Below are 15,441 nucleotides of genomic sequence, written 5' to 3'. Positions count from 1 at the left end.
GGTTTGAATGTAACATGACCTCCTATAGGCTCATGTGTTTGAACACTTGGTTTCTAGGTGTTGGATGTTAGGAAGGTTGTGGACCTTTAGGAAGTGGGGCTACCTGAAGAAAGTGCATTGCAGGGGACTGGCTTTGAGGATAATAATGGGTGCTCATCTCTGGGTGGCAGTGTTCCCGCCTATTCGTCTGTCTGGTGGCCCCCAAATATTCCATCCCTCACCTCCGCACACCTTGTTTCCCCTGTCATGAGGGCCTCCTCTCTTCAGTCTCTCCCTGTCCTGTCAGACTCCTTTCCCCAAGTCCACTTAAGGATGTTTTAAATTGTGTGCGTGTGCGTCTGTGTGTCTGTGTGTCTCTCTATGTGTGTGTGTCTCTGTGTGTGTGTGTCTTTGTGTGTGTGCCTGTGTGTCTATGTCTTTGCATGTATGTGTGTGTGTGTGTGTGTGTGTGTGTGTGTGTGTGTGTACATGAAGGCCAGTGTCTGCAGAGGTCAGAGATGTCAATATCCTTAGAACAGGAGTTACAGACAGTTGTAAGACGGTAATGGGATCTGAACCTGGGTCTTAACACGTTCACTCTTGTCTGCAGGGCCAACTCTGCAGCCCTTCTCTCAGGGCCACTTAAATGTGACTTCCCAATGTAGACTTTCTCAGGTCTCCATCATGAGGCCATTTGCACTGAAATTCATTTGTCCTCACACATTTGTGATTTGAGCCATTAGGTAGTGGTGGTTTTGTTTGACTAAAAACTTTCTACCCTGGTGTGGCAGTGTACATGTTTAGTTCCAGCACCTAGGCAGAGTCAAGCGGATCTCTGAGTTCAGGCCAGCCTCATCTACAAAGTTCTGGGCAAGCCAGTATCACATAGAGAGACCTTAGCTAAAAATAATATAAAATAGAATTTTAATTACTGGAGCTGGAGAGGTGATTCCGTGATTAAGACCCAAATGGTGGCTCACAACTGCTTGTGACTCTAGTTCCCAGGGATCTGATGCTCTGTTCTGCCCTCCATGGTCACTGCACACAAATGGTGCACAGGCATACACATATACATGAATACATACGTGCATACCTACGCACATGCATAGTAAGATAATAATAATTTAAATTACACTCATTTGCTCACATGTGTGTGCATGTAGAGGTCAGAGAACATCTTTCAAGTGTCCCTTTTCTCCTTCTGTTGTGTGGGTCCTGGGGAGCAAACTCCAGTTGTCAGATTGGGTGGCAAGCACCTTTGCCTGCCAAGCCATCTTGATGGCTCTTTTGTTTGTTTTTGACACATTGGCTTAGGTAGCCCAGGCTGGTCTCAAATTCATTATGACCTTGAACTTCTGATCCTCTGTCCTCTAGAGACTCCAGGAGTGTGCTACCACCCCGCAAGTAGTTCTTAATGCCCGCTTTCTCTCTCTCTCTCTCTCTCTCTCTCTCTCTCTCTCTCTCTCTCTCTCTCTCTCTCTCTCTCTCTCTTCTTTCTTTCTTTCTTTCTTTCTTTCTTTCTTTCTTTCTTTCTTTCTTTCTTTCTTTCTTTCTTTCTTTCTGGTTTTTTAACACAGGGTTTCTCTGTGTAGCCCTGGAACTCACTCTGTAGACCAGGCTGGCCTCACACTCAGAAACCCGCCTGCCTCTGCCTCCACTGCCCGGCTAATGCCCGCTTTCTGATGCTAGGCTCTTACAATCAGGCAGTGCTGATGCTTTGGGTTCACCAGCACTAACACAACCAGACATGCAGCTGAGCATCCGTTCATTAAAACTGATGTAATTGGGGCTAGAGAGATAGATGGCTCAATGGTTAAGAGCACTGACTGACTGATCTGCTGAAGGTCCTGAGTTCAAATCCCAGCAACCACATGGTGGCTCACAACCATCCATAATGAGATCTGACGCCCTCTTCTGGGCTCACAAACATCCGTAATGTGAATTGACTCCCTCTTCTGGGGAAGACAGCTACAGTGTACTTACATATAATAAATAAGTAAATAAATAAATAACTGATTTAGTTTTGAATCAAAATCTGAAAGAAGCAGTTTCATTGTGGGGAATCCTGACAGCCAAGAGCATTGGAAATGGACCAGCCGCCTAGACTGAGTTCCCTTCTGGACTAACAGCCTATGACAGCTAAGTGACATCATGCCTTTTCTTACTTTCATTTTTTTGTGTTTGTAGGTTAATTCCTATATACTAAAGAAGAACATGGCTCTCATGACAAACAATTTCTACGCAGCAATCTTGGGATACGATGAGGTAAGAGCATTGGCCAAGCCTTAGCTGCGTGGCCTCCCCAGCAAAGGGCCACCAGCCTTCCTCCCTTCCCCTCCTCTTCCTTCCTTTATAAAGAATTTTTGTTAACTTATGTGTATGTGCCTGTGTGAGTGTCTGCCACGTGTGTGAGGCCGAGTGTCCGTGCCTGTGGAAGGCAGGGCAGGGCAGGGATCCCCTGGAGCTGCGGTTGTGAGTCACACAACATGGGTACTAGGAACCAAAAGTGGTACACAACCAACCATACTCAGCCCAACAGAGGCTCTGTGTGTGTGTGTGTGTGTGTGTGTGTGTGTGCAGAGGCCAGAAGAGGCTACTGGCTACTGCATCCCCTGGAGCTGCCGTTTACAGGCAGTAGTGAGTCACCAAGTGGCTCTCTTTAAGAGCAGCAAGTGCTTGTAGCCACTCACTGGGCCATCTCTCCAGCCTTCTCATTGAGCCTTTGAGAATATAAGAAGGAAGCTTTGAAGACCATATTCTCTACTTACTGTTATTGCTTAGTGTTTATTTCTTTACCTTTATTGAATGCTGGAGAAGTGCTCAATATATAAATTAGTCAACATTCAGTTAGTTAGCATTGAGTGCCCGATGGGTGCTGGATGGGGGTGCAAAGATGAATCAGATAGTGCCCCAGCCCCAGCTCTTCCAAGAGAAAACAAGACATTCATATGTAAACAACATGGTCTGTGGGACAAAAGGTATACTGTTTTAATTTTCATTTTAAAGTAGCACATAACTCATTTATGTGTATGAACTTTTGGCTGCATGTACGAGTGCCTGGTGCCTGTGGCGGTCAGAAGGGGCCGTGGATCCCCTGGAACTGGAATTGTGATGATTTTGAGCCATCATATGGAAACTGGAATTGAATCCAGTCCCTCCGCAAGAGCCACAAATGTCCTGAACCACTGAGGCACCCCCTCAGTCCCCTAGATGGTTATCTTTTTTTTTCCAGAAAGGGTTTCTCTGTGTAGCCTTGGTTGTCCTGGAACTTGCTCTGTAGACCAGGCTGGCCTTGAACTCAGAGATCTGCCTGCCTCTGCGTCTGCCTCCCGAGTGCTGGGATTATTGGCTTAGTGGCATGCGCTGCCATACTTGGCTCCGGTACACTCATTTTTAAAGTTCACAAAAGCATGTATGTTCCTGCTTGAAGCACAAAGACCCATTCTCCGATCTCCAGCCTCAAGGAGAAGTAGTTATGGTGCCTTGATCTCCTTCCGGGTGTTATCTGTGCATACACAGCAGTTCCTCACCTGTATGCAAATGAGTTATACCTACAGGCTTCTCTTCCCAGTACGTTATGCACACAGCTGTGTATGTTGGCATGTACAATCTCAAACTCTATCCCATTCAGTGCCAATTCCCTATTTCCTAGTCCTCCTCTCCCTCCTCCTCCTCCCCTCCCCTCCGTCTCTGTAAACTATAGTTTTATTTTACTCTGTGAATTTGACTAGGACCTGTGAGTAGAATCTTAGTGTCTGTTCTTCTGTTACTGGCTTACTTCACCCAGCAGGGTATCTCAGGTTCATCCTTGTTGTATCTTTGTCATTTCCCAGCCCTCCAACTTTATAACAAAAATTTCCATTGCGTAAAAAACTTAAGACAGGGGCTGGCAAGACGGCTCAGTGGGTAAGAACACTGACTATTCTACCAAAGGTCCTGAGTTCAAATCCCAGCAACCACATGGTGGCTCACAACTACCCGATATGAGATCTGACGCCCTCCCTCTTCTGGTGCGTCTGACAGCTACAGTGTATTTATTTATAATAATAAATAAATCTTTTAAAAAAAAAGTTAAGACGGTATGCTGAGCCCCTGTGTGTGTGCTCATGGCCTTCATCATACCTTGTTCTGTTCCTGATAAATGATGTGGTTGTATACTCATTTACATAGTGGAAGCACCACCCACCCCATCCTGGGAAAGGGTCCCTAACCTGTCTCTACCTCCTGAGTGCTTAGGGATCACCACACCCAGCTAACCCTCCCTATTCTTGTTTTGTTCAGTTTTTTTGAACCAGGGTTTCTCTGTGTACCCTAGATATCCTGGAACTCACTCTGTGACCAGGCTGGCCTCAAACTCAGGGACCCAGCTGGCTCTGCCACCCAAGCACTGGGATTTTAAAAAGGCATGCATATTACACCCTGCTAAATTTTTGTTATTGTTGTTTTTCAAGACAGGGTTTCTCAATATATCCCTGGCTGTCCTGGAACTCCCTTTGTAGTCCAGGCTGGCCTCAAACTCAGAAATCTGCCTGCCTCTGCCTCCCTAGTGCTGGGATTAAAGATGTGCTCCAGTACTGCCTGGCCATCCTCCCTATTCTTAAAGGCCCTTTCTTTGCACACTTTGCTAAGCTCTCTGGATCTCTGTGGTGTATTCTGCATTTCACCACCCATCCATTCAACAGTGGGTTTGGCGTGTTTATCGTGTGGGATAGATGAGGAATATGTTGGTGATCAAACAAACATGACTTGCTCTCTTTCCCACCGAAGTTACTGAGACAGGTGGTGCACAGGTAACTACTCAGCCAGCAGATAGATCCCCAGTTACTAGTAGAGTGTACTGATGGATAATAACAGTGGAAGATACAGTGTGGCCAGGGGGAGCTCCCCAGGGACTCATTCTCAAGTAGGGGCTGAGGATGAGGGGCAATGCAGCAATGGGCCATGGTCACACCAAGTGACTTAGCATCTGTGCACTGCTCAAGGCTTCGCTCTGTGCTACATTGTCTCTTCTGGATTGCAAGTGCCCCCCCCACCCCCCACCCCCAGAGCTGAGTGCAGCCGCTATGATTCTGTGCTCTTAGCATCATGCTAAGCACATAGTGGTGGTGGCCAGGACATTGCCATGGTTTCCCCTCTGTTACTCTAGACCTAGACACCCTAATTTCCTAAAGAAGACCTTTTATGCCAGCTTCCCACAGTCTAACAGTGGGCATCCTGTTAAGCTGGCCTGCACCTTAGCAATTGACTCCTGAGTGTGTCTCTCCTCTTCTGCTGCCTTACTGTCAGATCTGCACACCTGATGAGTCTCCTGCCTGTCCTCCCTGAGTTCCTAGCAGGCTGATGGAAAGAAGGCTGCAGCTGGGTTTGGTGCTGGAGTCTGCCATTTCCAGCACACTGGTGCTGTGTGCCGGCACTGTGTGATGAGTAGGCAGGCACCATTCCTGACCTCACCAGTTCAGGGACGATCCCCTCTCCATACTAGTTACCTTGCTAACTTCCAAGCCTCCGTGCTTATCTGTCGAGAGGGGTGATCATACCTGGTGCAGGTAGTCATTAGACGCTCGCGGCAAAGAAACATGGAGTCTGGAACAGGCTGTTAGCAGGGCTAACACCTCCTGAATCCTCCTTTCCTTCCAACTGCTCAGGACCCTTGTGTATGGATTTGCCCTGTCCCAGCCATCTCCCCCTGCTCCAGGGATCCCTGATTGCAGCAAGCCTTGGCTTCCTTGCTTCTCTTCTGGGCTTTGTTCATTCGCCAAGCCCCCGTGACATGCCTGCCCACTCCTTCCAATATCACATAAGTGGGTCTCAGCCAACAGTATTATCCTGCCTGTGCCCAGGGCACTTCACACACAGGCTGGCTGTCGTGTTCGCAAATAGCTTGCAGGAAGATGATGTGCCTGTGCTTGTCCCGGGCGGCCCTGTCACCATCAGCTAGAAGTGGATTTCTCCAGCTCAGCCATCACACCAGGATGGTCTTCAGCTGTGGAACCCTGGGGTTATTTAACTGAAGGCATCTTGAGTCTTCACTTGAGGTGAAATGTCTTCCCACCTACCTGATAAACTCCCCGTGCTGCAGGTTGGACCTTTTTGGTAGCTGACCCGGACCCTGCGTCTTTGTAGTCCTTATTACATAGAGACCTCTCGTGGGCATTGTCTCTTGGTGCTTACAACTCTGTGGGATAGGAATGATCAGGCTTGAGAAAACTCATGAGAAAGTGAGGCTCCAGACGGGGTAAGGGCTTTTCAAAGGCCACACTACCATCAAGAGACTGAGCTGGCATTGAACTTAGGTATTTCCAGCCCCCAGATCCTGCTGCTGTCTCAGCTGCTAACTAAAGAGTGCTCTTGTGTATTGTACCCAACATGTTTCACTTTTTAAAATGGCTTTGCAGCCTGGCACAATGGCACATGCCTGTAATTCAAGTCCTTAGAAGTATAGGCAGTGGGTCAGGAGTTCAAGGCCTCCCTTGGCTACATAGAGAATTTGGGGGCAGCCTTGGGTGACCCTGTTGCAAAAACCAAAAAGCTGTGCTAGAGAAAGCTCACTCCATTCAGAAAGTTACCACGGAGCCTAAAGGCCAAGCTGGATCCCAGGAACCCGCATGGTAAAAGGCGAGAACCAAACCTTGCCAGTTGTCCTCTGACCGTCACGTGCACCCTGTGGTGTGTGCACACCCAAACCCACATGCATGCAAAATCAGTAAGTGAAATTATTTTTAAAACCCGTTACTTTTTTTGTGTGGTGGAACTAGGAATTGAATCCAGGGCTTTGAAGATCCTAAGCAAGTTCTCTACTGAGCCCCACCCCAGGGCACATTACCTCATCCTTGTAATCTGAGGACGACAGTATAGGTAGAGCCAGTGTTTGCTTTTACCTCCTGGTCCAGTTCTGGGGTCAGAGGCACCACCACACCCATTTTAGAGCAAATGTTTTCATTGCTTTGAGTACCCAAGAAGCCTGAGACTGGAGGTTTAACCGTTACCATCTAACCTGACTGGCAGAACTCAGACTCAGTCCAGTATTCTGCATTCACGCAGCACTTTAATTCCATGTCCTACCTTGCACAATGGCAGAAAACACTTCTGGGCCTCTCCCCTCAATTGACTTCATCCTCCCTGCACTAGAGGTCTGAGCTAGAAATGTCTATAATTGACCTCTATCATATCTGGGCTTCTAAACAGGCTTTCCAGAACCAGTAGAGGCAATATCAGGCACACAGGCAGGCTCTGAACATAGCCCTGTGCAGCCCCCTGTGACCTATGGCAATCCTCCTGAACAACCTGTTCCTCTCCTCAGACAGAGTCTGAGCCAATCATGGCTACATGGGTACCAGTGAAGGCAAGGTACCCAGTTCCCTTTCCCAAAGAACTAGCTACCTTGCAGGTGTGTGACCTGAGGCCAAGACAGTGTGAGCAGCCACACCCATCCCCATGCCCAGCCAAACACAGACGTGCAGTGCTGCCAGCCGCACTGTGGTAACAGCAGCAGAAGTGTGGCTGCTATGCTGCCCTTCCTGGGATTTGCAGACATTGTCTAGGCCAGGCACAGAGTGTAGGGGTGAATGGACCATTCCTGGAAGGGTCCACCAAACACGAGTGCCCGCTCTGCATTACCTTAGCCTGTGCTGTGGCCCTCAGAGTCCCCTGTGCCGTGGCCGTCAGAGTCCCGTGTTCTTCTGTATGAAAAGAAGGGTTGAGGGGCTGGAGAGACGCTCAGTGGGGATGAGCACTGGCTGCTCTTCCAGAGGACCTGGGCTTCATTCCTAGCACCCACTTGCTGCTGCTTCGCAACTGCCTGTAACTCAGTCCAGGAATCTGACGCACACTTCTGATCTCTGGACACGTGCCAGGCACACATGTGGTACACATGCAGGCCAAACCCTCATACACATAAACTAAAGTAAAATTTACTTTTAAACAAAGAAGAAGCACTCGGGAGGCAGAGGCAGCTTTGTGAGTTCTAGCCTGGTCTAAATAGTGCATTCCAGGCCAGCCAGAGCCACACAGTGAAATCCTGTCTCAGCACCCCGCCCTCCCTCTCACCCCACTGCCAACGCCCTCTCGCTCCTTCTGAATCCACTCTGTGGTCTCCTGTTGAAATATCCGAGTTTTATATCGTGGCTCTGTAACACTTCCTGTCCCATGTTCCAGGGGATCCTTTCAGATGACCATGGCCTGGCTGCTGCACTCTGGAGAACCTTCTTCAACCAGAAGTGTGAGGACCCTCGGCAGCTTGAGTTGCTGGTGGAGTATGTGAGGAAACAGGTCAGCGCCATCTTTCTCCCTGTGCAAACATGGCGGCGTCTGAGTTCTCCTGAGTGTGTGCGGTGATAAGAGGCTGACATACCAAGAGCTGGTTTAAGGGATTCTGACCCAGTCTCATAAGCAGCAAGCATTGATGAAAACAGAGCTCCTTCCTCCCTCCCTCCTCCCTGCTCCCCTCTCTCTCTCCCTCCCTCTCTTCTTCTTTCTTCCAGACAAGGTTTCTCTCGTGTAGCCCAGGCTGGCCCTGGATTCCTGATCCTCCTGCCTTCTCTTGTGAGCCACCAGGCCTAGCTTAAGAATGAGCACCTTGAGGCTCATTCATAGTGACACACGCCTTTAATCCCAGCACTCAGGAGGCAGAGGCAGGCGGATGTGAGTTTGAGGCCAGCCTGGTCTACAGAGTGAGTTTGAGGCCAGCCTGGGCTACAGAGTGAGTTTGAGGCCAGCCTGGGCTACAGAGTGAGTTCCAGGAATGTCTTGTCCTTTCAAGACTGTTTCTGTCTTGGGGGGAAAAAAACCAACAAAGAATGAGCATGTCCGTGTGCAACTGTGACTAGACCAAGGATCCAGGGATGGCAGCAGAGAGGAAAGGAAGAGCCGTGGTTATTGACTCGGAGTTTTGTTACTGCTGGTGCTGGGTGCTATGCTAAACACTGTGCCCTTGGTCCTGGAAGCGGTGGCATGAGGCTGAGTGACACCCACCTGCCCCTCATGTACTCACAGAGACCCTCAGCTCCCGACTTGTAGCAGAGCCAGGCTACATACCTAACAAACACATCTCTGGTTCCCCCCACTGGCTATCGGGGTTCCCAGAACAGGTCCTTACTCCTGGCTTCTCAGGGCTCCTGCCTCGGAAGCTTCCAGGGCCCTCGTTGGGAAGGCCTGCTTGAGCCCAGTTAGTTCTGTGAATTAACTCCTGAGCACTTGCCTCACTCAGATCCTGCCTGGGTAGGAAACTCCTGGATGAATGCATTCAGTCATCCCGAGGTGGAACGTGGAGGCTTTTCCGGGGTCTCCCAGTCGGTTCACCCTGCATGACTGGCCTCAGACCCCAAGCTGGGTGACTCATTTCACCGCCAGAGACCACAGCTGCTGCAGCCAGCTCACCAGCTGGAGCTGTTCGTGAGTCACACCTTAGCTGCATGGGTTTGTCCTCTCGGGCTGAAGCAGCCCTGCACCATAGTAATTCTTGAGTTCACCTCCATGGCCTTGCTGGCCTCCAGCAACCAGGAAAGGGAAGACCAGATCCCAGCTCTAGAGCAGACAGGGCTAATAGGACCAGCTTGTTGCCTGGTGAAAGGCTGACACGCTGAAGCCTGTTGGTAGTCAGATGGTAGGGAGCTCCAGAAGACAAGACTGCCATTTGACTCTTCTTGAGATCTGCCAGAGCCAGGGAGCGGGCACTGCGGCCGGAGAGCCTCACCCGCAGACAGGAGTCGAAACTGGCAAAGTAAACACTGCTTTTGAGAGACCCACCCAATTTTCCCATCTGTCCTGGTGGGCTTGTGCCAAAGGCCATGACAAGGCACAGCTAGGACCTCGCCAGGGGCCCAGAAAGAAGACTTCACCATAACTAGTGTCTTTGTGAATAGTTTCATTTGGAACCATTAGAAGTGGGCAGTAGCGGGACCCTAAGAGAGCCAGGAGCTTTGGATGGAGACCCAGCTCTGTCGTGCCTTGAGGACCTGCTGTGTCTGTCCTCCCCTCGAGGAGCCAGACAGGTCAGGGGCAGCCTGGGAGTCCGTCAGCCTGTGACCAGGTTCAGGAGGGGGCTGGGGAAGACCAAGGAGAGTCAGGTTCTGACTGGGTGTGCCCTGGCAGCCCAAGAAGCTGAGCCTTGAGCAGTCTCGGGTGCTACACGCCTGCTACTATTTGATAACCGATCTGCAGTTATGTTGCTGCTAGCAACCGGGGGTGGGTAGGGGGTGGAGGGGGTTAGGCAAATGGTCGCATTGGGGGTAGAAACAGAGGAGCCAGAGAGAGGCATGGGCTAAAGTTCAGTTGAACAGTTTCCCCGGCAAAGCTGGGCCTCTCAGGTGAGAGGCTGGGGCTAAGTTCAAGAGGCATCATAAGATGCAAGAGGAGCAGTGAGCTCTTTGAAGAGGGGACAGTTCAAGACCTAAGATGAAGCAAATCCCCAGTCTTCCTACCTCTCCTGGTAAGAGAGTCTGCCCTGTGGGGCCAGACAAGTTGGACCCACCAGGCGGCGTCAGGGCCACTAAAGGACAGTGGAGTCACAGACACTAGAAAACCAGCTGGCCTGCATACACCTTGCCGTCTCTCTCCCCGGTCCCCATGAGATGCACATTTCTAGCTGGTCGGTGCATTGCTGCCAGCAGAGGTCAGGGAGTACAATCATGTGCTTCTGGCCTGCAAGAACTTTGTGATGAGGATGTAGCAGTGGTTAATGTCCCTCATCTGGATTGGGTGGAGTGGGGATGTGTGACAATGAGATACACTAGGCCAGTCAGTGCTTCTCAACCTTCCTTATGCCTCGACCCTTTAATGCTGTTGTCCCTCATGGTGTGGTGACCCCAGCCATAAAATTATCTCATTGTTACTTCATCACTACAATTTTGCTACTGTTAAGAACCGTAATGTAAGCCGGGCATGGTAGTGCAGGCCTTTAATCCCAGCACTGGGGAGGCAGAGGCAGGCAGATTTCTGAGTTCGAGGTCAGCCTGGTCTACAGAGAGTTCCAGGACAGCCAGGGCTACACAGAGAAACCCTGTCTCAAAAAGAACAAAAACAAAAAAACAAAACTACAAAACTACAAAAAAAAAAAAAAAAAAAAAAAAAAAAAAAAAAAAAAAAAAAAAAAAAGAACCGTAATGTAAGGGCTGGAGAGATGGCTCAGTGGTTAAGAGCACTGACTGCCCTTCCGAAGGTCCTGAGTTCAAATCCCAGCAACCACATGGTGGCTCACAACCATCCGTAATGAGATCTGACAACTTCTTCTCTGTGTGTCTGAAGACAGTTACAGTGTACTTACATATAGCAATAAATAAAATGTAAATTTCTGACATGCAGGATATCTGACACGCTACCCCTGCGAAAGGGTCATTTGATCCCAAGGGGATCCTGCCCCAGAGGTTGAGAACTGCCGTACTTCTCCAGGTCTTCTTTTTGTGGTAATTGTGGATATGAACAGTCAGATCACCACCGCCACCACCCCCCACCGTCCCCATTCCTCTCCTCTCCTTTGTGTCTTTGCCCCCTTGGGTGAGCACCTAACCTCTGTTCCATGCCCTCTCCACTCCCAGATGCAATACCTGGACTCCATGAATGGTGAGGATCTGCTGCTGACAGGGGAAGTGAGATGGCGCCCTCTGGTGGAGAAGAATCCACAAAGCATCTTGAAGCCCCATGCTCCTACTTACAATGATGAGGGCCTTTGAGAGACTGGTCCCTCCGGACAGCTGGCTGGCTGGCTTTGAGGACCCTCCATGGAAGAAGTGCCTGTTTGTCCCAGGACCCTGAAGAAGGTGGCCTGAACTGACTTTTGAACAGCGCCTGTTGAATACTCAGCCCACTCGTGTTGAATTTCTTCTTCCTGATCTGGCGGGGTTACTTCTGGGAGGTCCTCTCGCTCTTCTGACAGGTCTCCTCCCTCAAGAGAAGCCCCAAGCTCACTTCCCAAGTCCCCTCAGCACCACACGTGACTGAGAGCTTTCTCCGAAGGCTGAGGAAGGGATGGGTAGGTTAGAAGGGGTACCTTCACCTAGGGCCCCCTGTGCCTGGAGCAGTTTATAAGGTTCCAAAGTCAAGGTGGGTAACCATATACTGTTCCCCCTCTGTGAGCCATGGAGTTGAAGTAGCCATTAAAGAGAGTCTTATTTCTGCCATGGTTTTTTTTTTTTTTTTTTGTTCCAAGGTCTTTTAGAAACATAGCTAAAGCCCAGTGTAGTGGTACATGTCTCTAGTCCAAGTATTTGGGAGGCAGAGGCAGGTGACTCTCTGAGTTCTAGGTCAGCATGATCTACAGAGCGAATTTCAGGGCAGCCAAAGCTGCACAGAGAAACCCTGCCTTGAAAAAAACAAGAGAAAAGAAAAGCATAGGTGAGGCTGTGGGCTCTCCAAGCTCAGGAAATAACTCCAGCTCAGTTAGAGGCAGCAAGAAGAGGAGAGAGGAGGCTAGGGGTCTCTGCTGCTGCTCCTGTCCCCAGGTCACAGAGAGGAGTCACTGTCTGGGCAAGGCACACTCTGCCAGGCACGTTCGCTGGGATTCGGGAGGTCTCTGAGGACCAAGGGGCTTGTCACATCCTAAGTCATTTAGAAAGAACAAAAGTCCCTTTGTCACCCACAGTGAAGTGGGGAAAGGAGCTCACTCTCCACACTTGGCCTCCCTTTACGTGAGATACCGCAGCGTGTTGGTACCATCCAAGCCGAGGCCCAGTGTCTGCCCCCTCCTCAACTTGTAAAGCACGTGCTGCAGTGGGAACTTGAGGGGCCTTCTCGCTCTGGGCACTTGAAGGGCCTGTTCTCTCTTCCCCAAGAGTTTGGGTCATCTCTTGGAAGGTTTTCTGAAATTGAGGAAAGGGGGTGGGGCCCGCCTCCTCCCTCCCTTCCCCCCACCCAGCTTCCTTCATTGAACTTGCTATAAAATGAGTCATATGAAGAAACCCTATACTGTGAGGTATGCGCCACTTCTGTGAAAACATTACAAATCAAGCCGCCTTCTCAGTTTATTTAAGATGCTTTTGTTGCAAGCGGGGCTCTGGAGTGAGACGTCCTCTGTGAGCATGAGATAATAGCACCTTGTAACTCATTACATCTGGGCACTATTTACATAAACCAGAGGCGAGCCAGGCAGGGATTTGCTGATTAATTTATTTTTAATGGACTGAAGTATGCCATGCACCAAAATAAACTTTACTGTGTGTACCTAACTGCTCCTGGAATGGATGGAAAAATTAATGGAACAGATTTTGGCTCCTAACTCTGCACATTAATTCATATATAAAAGTTATTTGAGCATTAACCCATTTGCTGCCCAGGGCAGCTCCCTGGCCGCAGACCCCAGCCGGCGGCATCAGCTTAGCTGCTGGCCTTGCTTTCGTGTCCTGGAACCTCAAATTTGCTAGCCACTTTAAAGGTCATTTGCAGCCGTCCCGGTACCCTTACCCACCTTTCTTAGGTTCCGTGTTCATACAAACCCTAGCTGAGTCCCACAGCAGAAAATAGCCTCTGCTTGCAGAGGCTATGTCCACAGGATTCAGTGTTAGGATCCAGCAACTCCTAACAAGGAGCTGTGTTGTAATTCTCAGGCTCCCTATTCATGGCCATCTGCATCAGTTGCCCCACCAGGACCTCTCGTCTTCAAGATAAAACTCAGGTACGCCACAGGTCGTGGGCTGTCCCACTCGTCCCAGCCTGCTTCTACAAGTCTCTCATCCATTTCTTCCCTGAGCATCCTGAGTTGCCTGGAGTCGTCTGAAGGGCCCCACTGTCTCCTGGCCCTGGACCACATCCCTCCTTCCCGAGGCTCATCTCCCTGACCCTCTCCCCCAGACTCCTGAAGGCTTCCCAGGGTGCTCTTGATGGTGTCCTCTCTAAACTTGGCACCTCTCAAAAACACTGAGGTGGTTGTTGTCCCCCCCCACCACCTTCCATACTTCGATCAATGTTGGCTGCAGCCAGACAGTGTGGCTGCCGAGTTGAAAGATCACTCACTGTGTGCTGCTGTGCGGTGTCTGCGTGCGCCTTGGATCATAACTGAAAGTGAATGGACAGCCGAGTCACTCACTGTCAGTGTTAGCCCAACCAAAAGGACCTTGTTGGGCTAGCCTCAGCTCAACTTATTTAGCGGTGATGCTACAGTATCAAGCAGCTCTAAACCCAAAGGCCCCATTTAATCTTTTCTAATTAAAAAAAAAAAAGTTAGACAAACAAGTGGGGGGCATTATTTCCTGTCCCTGGGAAGACTGCCCTTTGGGAATGATTTTTGTCCCTTTTGATAAACTTCCAGAGGTGGCCAAAATAAGTTATGAGACACCATTACTTAAGAAGCCAAGCACGGCAGAGGCACGACTGTCCTGAGCTACATCGTGAAACCCTAACAATAAAAGAAAGGGCCAATGACGAGGATCCATGGGTGAAGGCTGGCTGCTGAACCCAATGACCCCACTTAGATTGCTGGGACCCTACATGGTGGGAGAGAAGACATCCTGCAAGTTGTCTTCTGACCTCAGCTCTCCATGGCAGAGGTCACACACACACACACACACACACTCTAAATGTTAGTAAGTAAGAAAAAGGAAATTCTGAAGCAACGAAATATAAAGTACAAATATTGCAAGGAAAGAGGGAAAATAATTACACTTGAAATCCTACCCAGAACCCCCAAGACCATACAAGGTTGCCATTGCTCTTGGTGGTTCTTTAGAACTGAATGGAAGACCACATTTCCAAAGACACCACACACTTCCGTTGCAGGACATAGAGAGCTGAACTGGCAGCGTCCTTCCTGCAGGCTAGCTTCCTTCGTGTGGAGGTGCCGTGCAGAGCCTACCCAGCCGTGAACCTTGTAAACTACAGTGCCAGGCGAGATGTCCCCACTTGTGCAGCAGCGGCATGGCTGTCACAAGGGTAATCAACTGCTTTCTGGTTGGATTCGAGACCCATAAGAGGGAGTCTACGCCTGGTTCTGTAAACCTAGTCAAAAGCCCATGGCTGAGGTCCTAGGCCTTAGGGCGAAGCTGGACATTGTTTTGGCAAATGGACATGGTGCCCAACCGTCCTCTGAATACTTAGTTTACACCCATAGATTCATTCCTATTGCTCTCAGCCTTGGTCAGAGAGGCTGCTATTTGCAGTAAGCAGTTGGCAATGCCGAGGCTAACAACTGGTCAGAATACAGAGTACCCAGTCTTACATGGAACGTCTGAGGGCTAGAAAGATGGCACTGAATGCTCTCCCATTGGACCTGGGTTTGATTCCCCAGCACTCATGGCAGCTCACAATCATCAGTAATCCACTCCAGGGGATCCCATGGCTCTCTGGTCTCTGCAGGCACCGGGCATGTATGTAGTACACAGACAGATGTAGGCAAAACACACATGCGTATAAAATTTAATTTTTTAAAAAAGATTTATTTAAAGAGAAGCAGAGGATATAAGAGCTGGCATGTCGGGAAATGCAGTCTGCTAGCTATGGCCTAGCCATTGCACAGGGACTCCCAGCATCTGAGGTGAC

General features: G+C 49.7%; 1 protein-coding gene across 2 annotated transcripts in view; it reads left to right on the top strand.

Moving 5' to 3' along the window:
- LOC110317798 (ubiquinol-cytochrome-c reductase complex assembly factor 1) overlaps positions 1-13,136 on the top strand; it is an 83,852-nt gene extending 70,716 nt beyond the window's left edge. For both annotated transcript variants that reach the window (XM_021192573.1, XM_029536686.1), the window contains exons 8-10: positions 2,167-2,244; positions 8,134-8,247; positions 11,511-13,136. In XM_021192573.1, coding sequence (XP_021048232.1) covers positions 2,167-2,244; positions 8,134-8,247; positions 11,511-11,645 — 327 coding nt within the window. In that variant the 3' untranslated portion in view covers positions 11,646-13,136. The remainder of the gene's footprint in view (positions 1-2,166; positions 2,245-8,133; positions 8,248-11,510) is intronic.
- Positions 13,137-15,441: the final 2,305 nt, after the last annotated feature.

The sequence above is a fragment of the Mus pahari genome, chromosome 3 (assembly GCF_900095145.1).
Source record: "Mus pahari chromosome 3, PAHARI_EIJ_v1.1, whole genome shotgun sequence".
Classification (NCBI taxonomy): Eukaryota; Metazoa; Chordata; class Mammalia; order Rodentia; family Muridae; genus Mus; species Mus pahari.
This window is presented reverse-complemented; position numbering and strand designations above follow the sequence as displayed.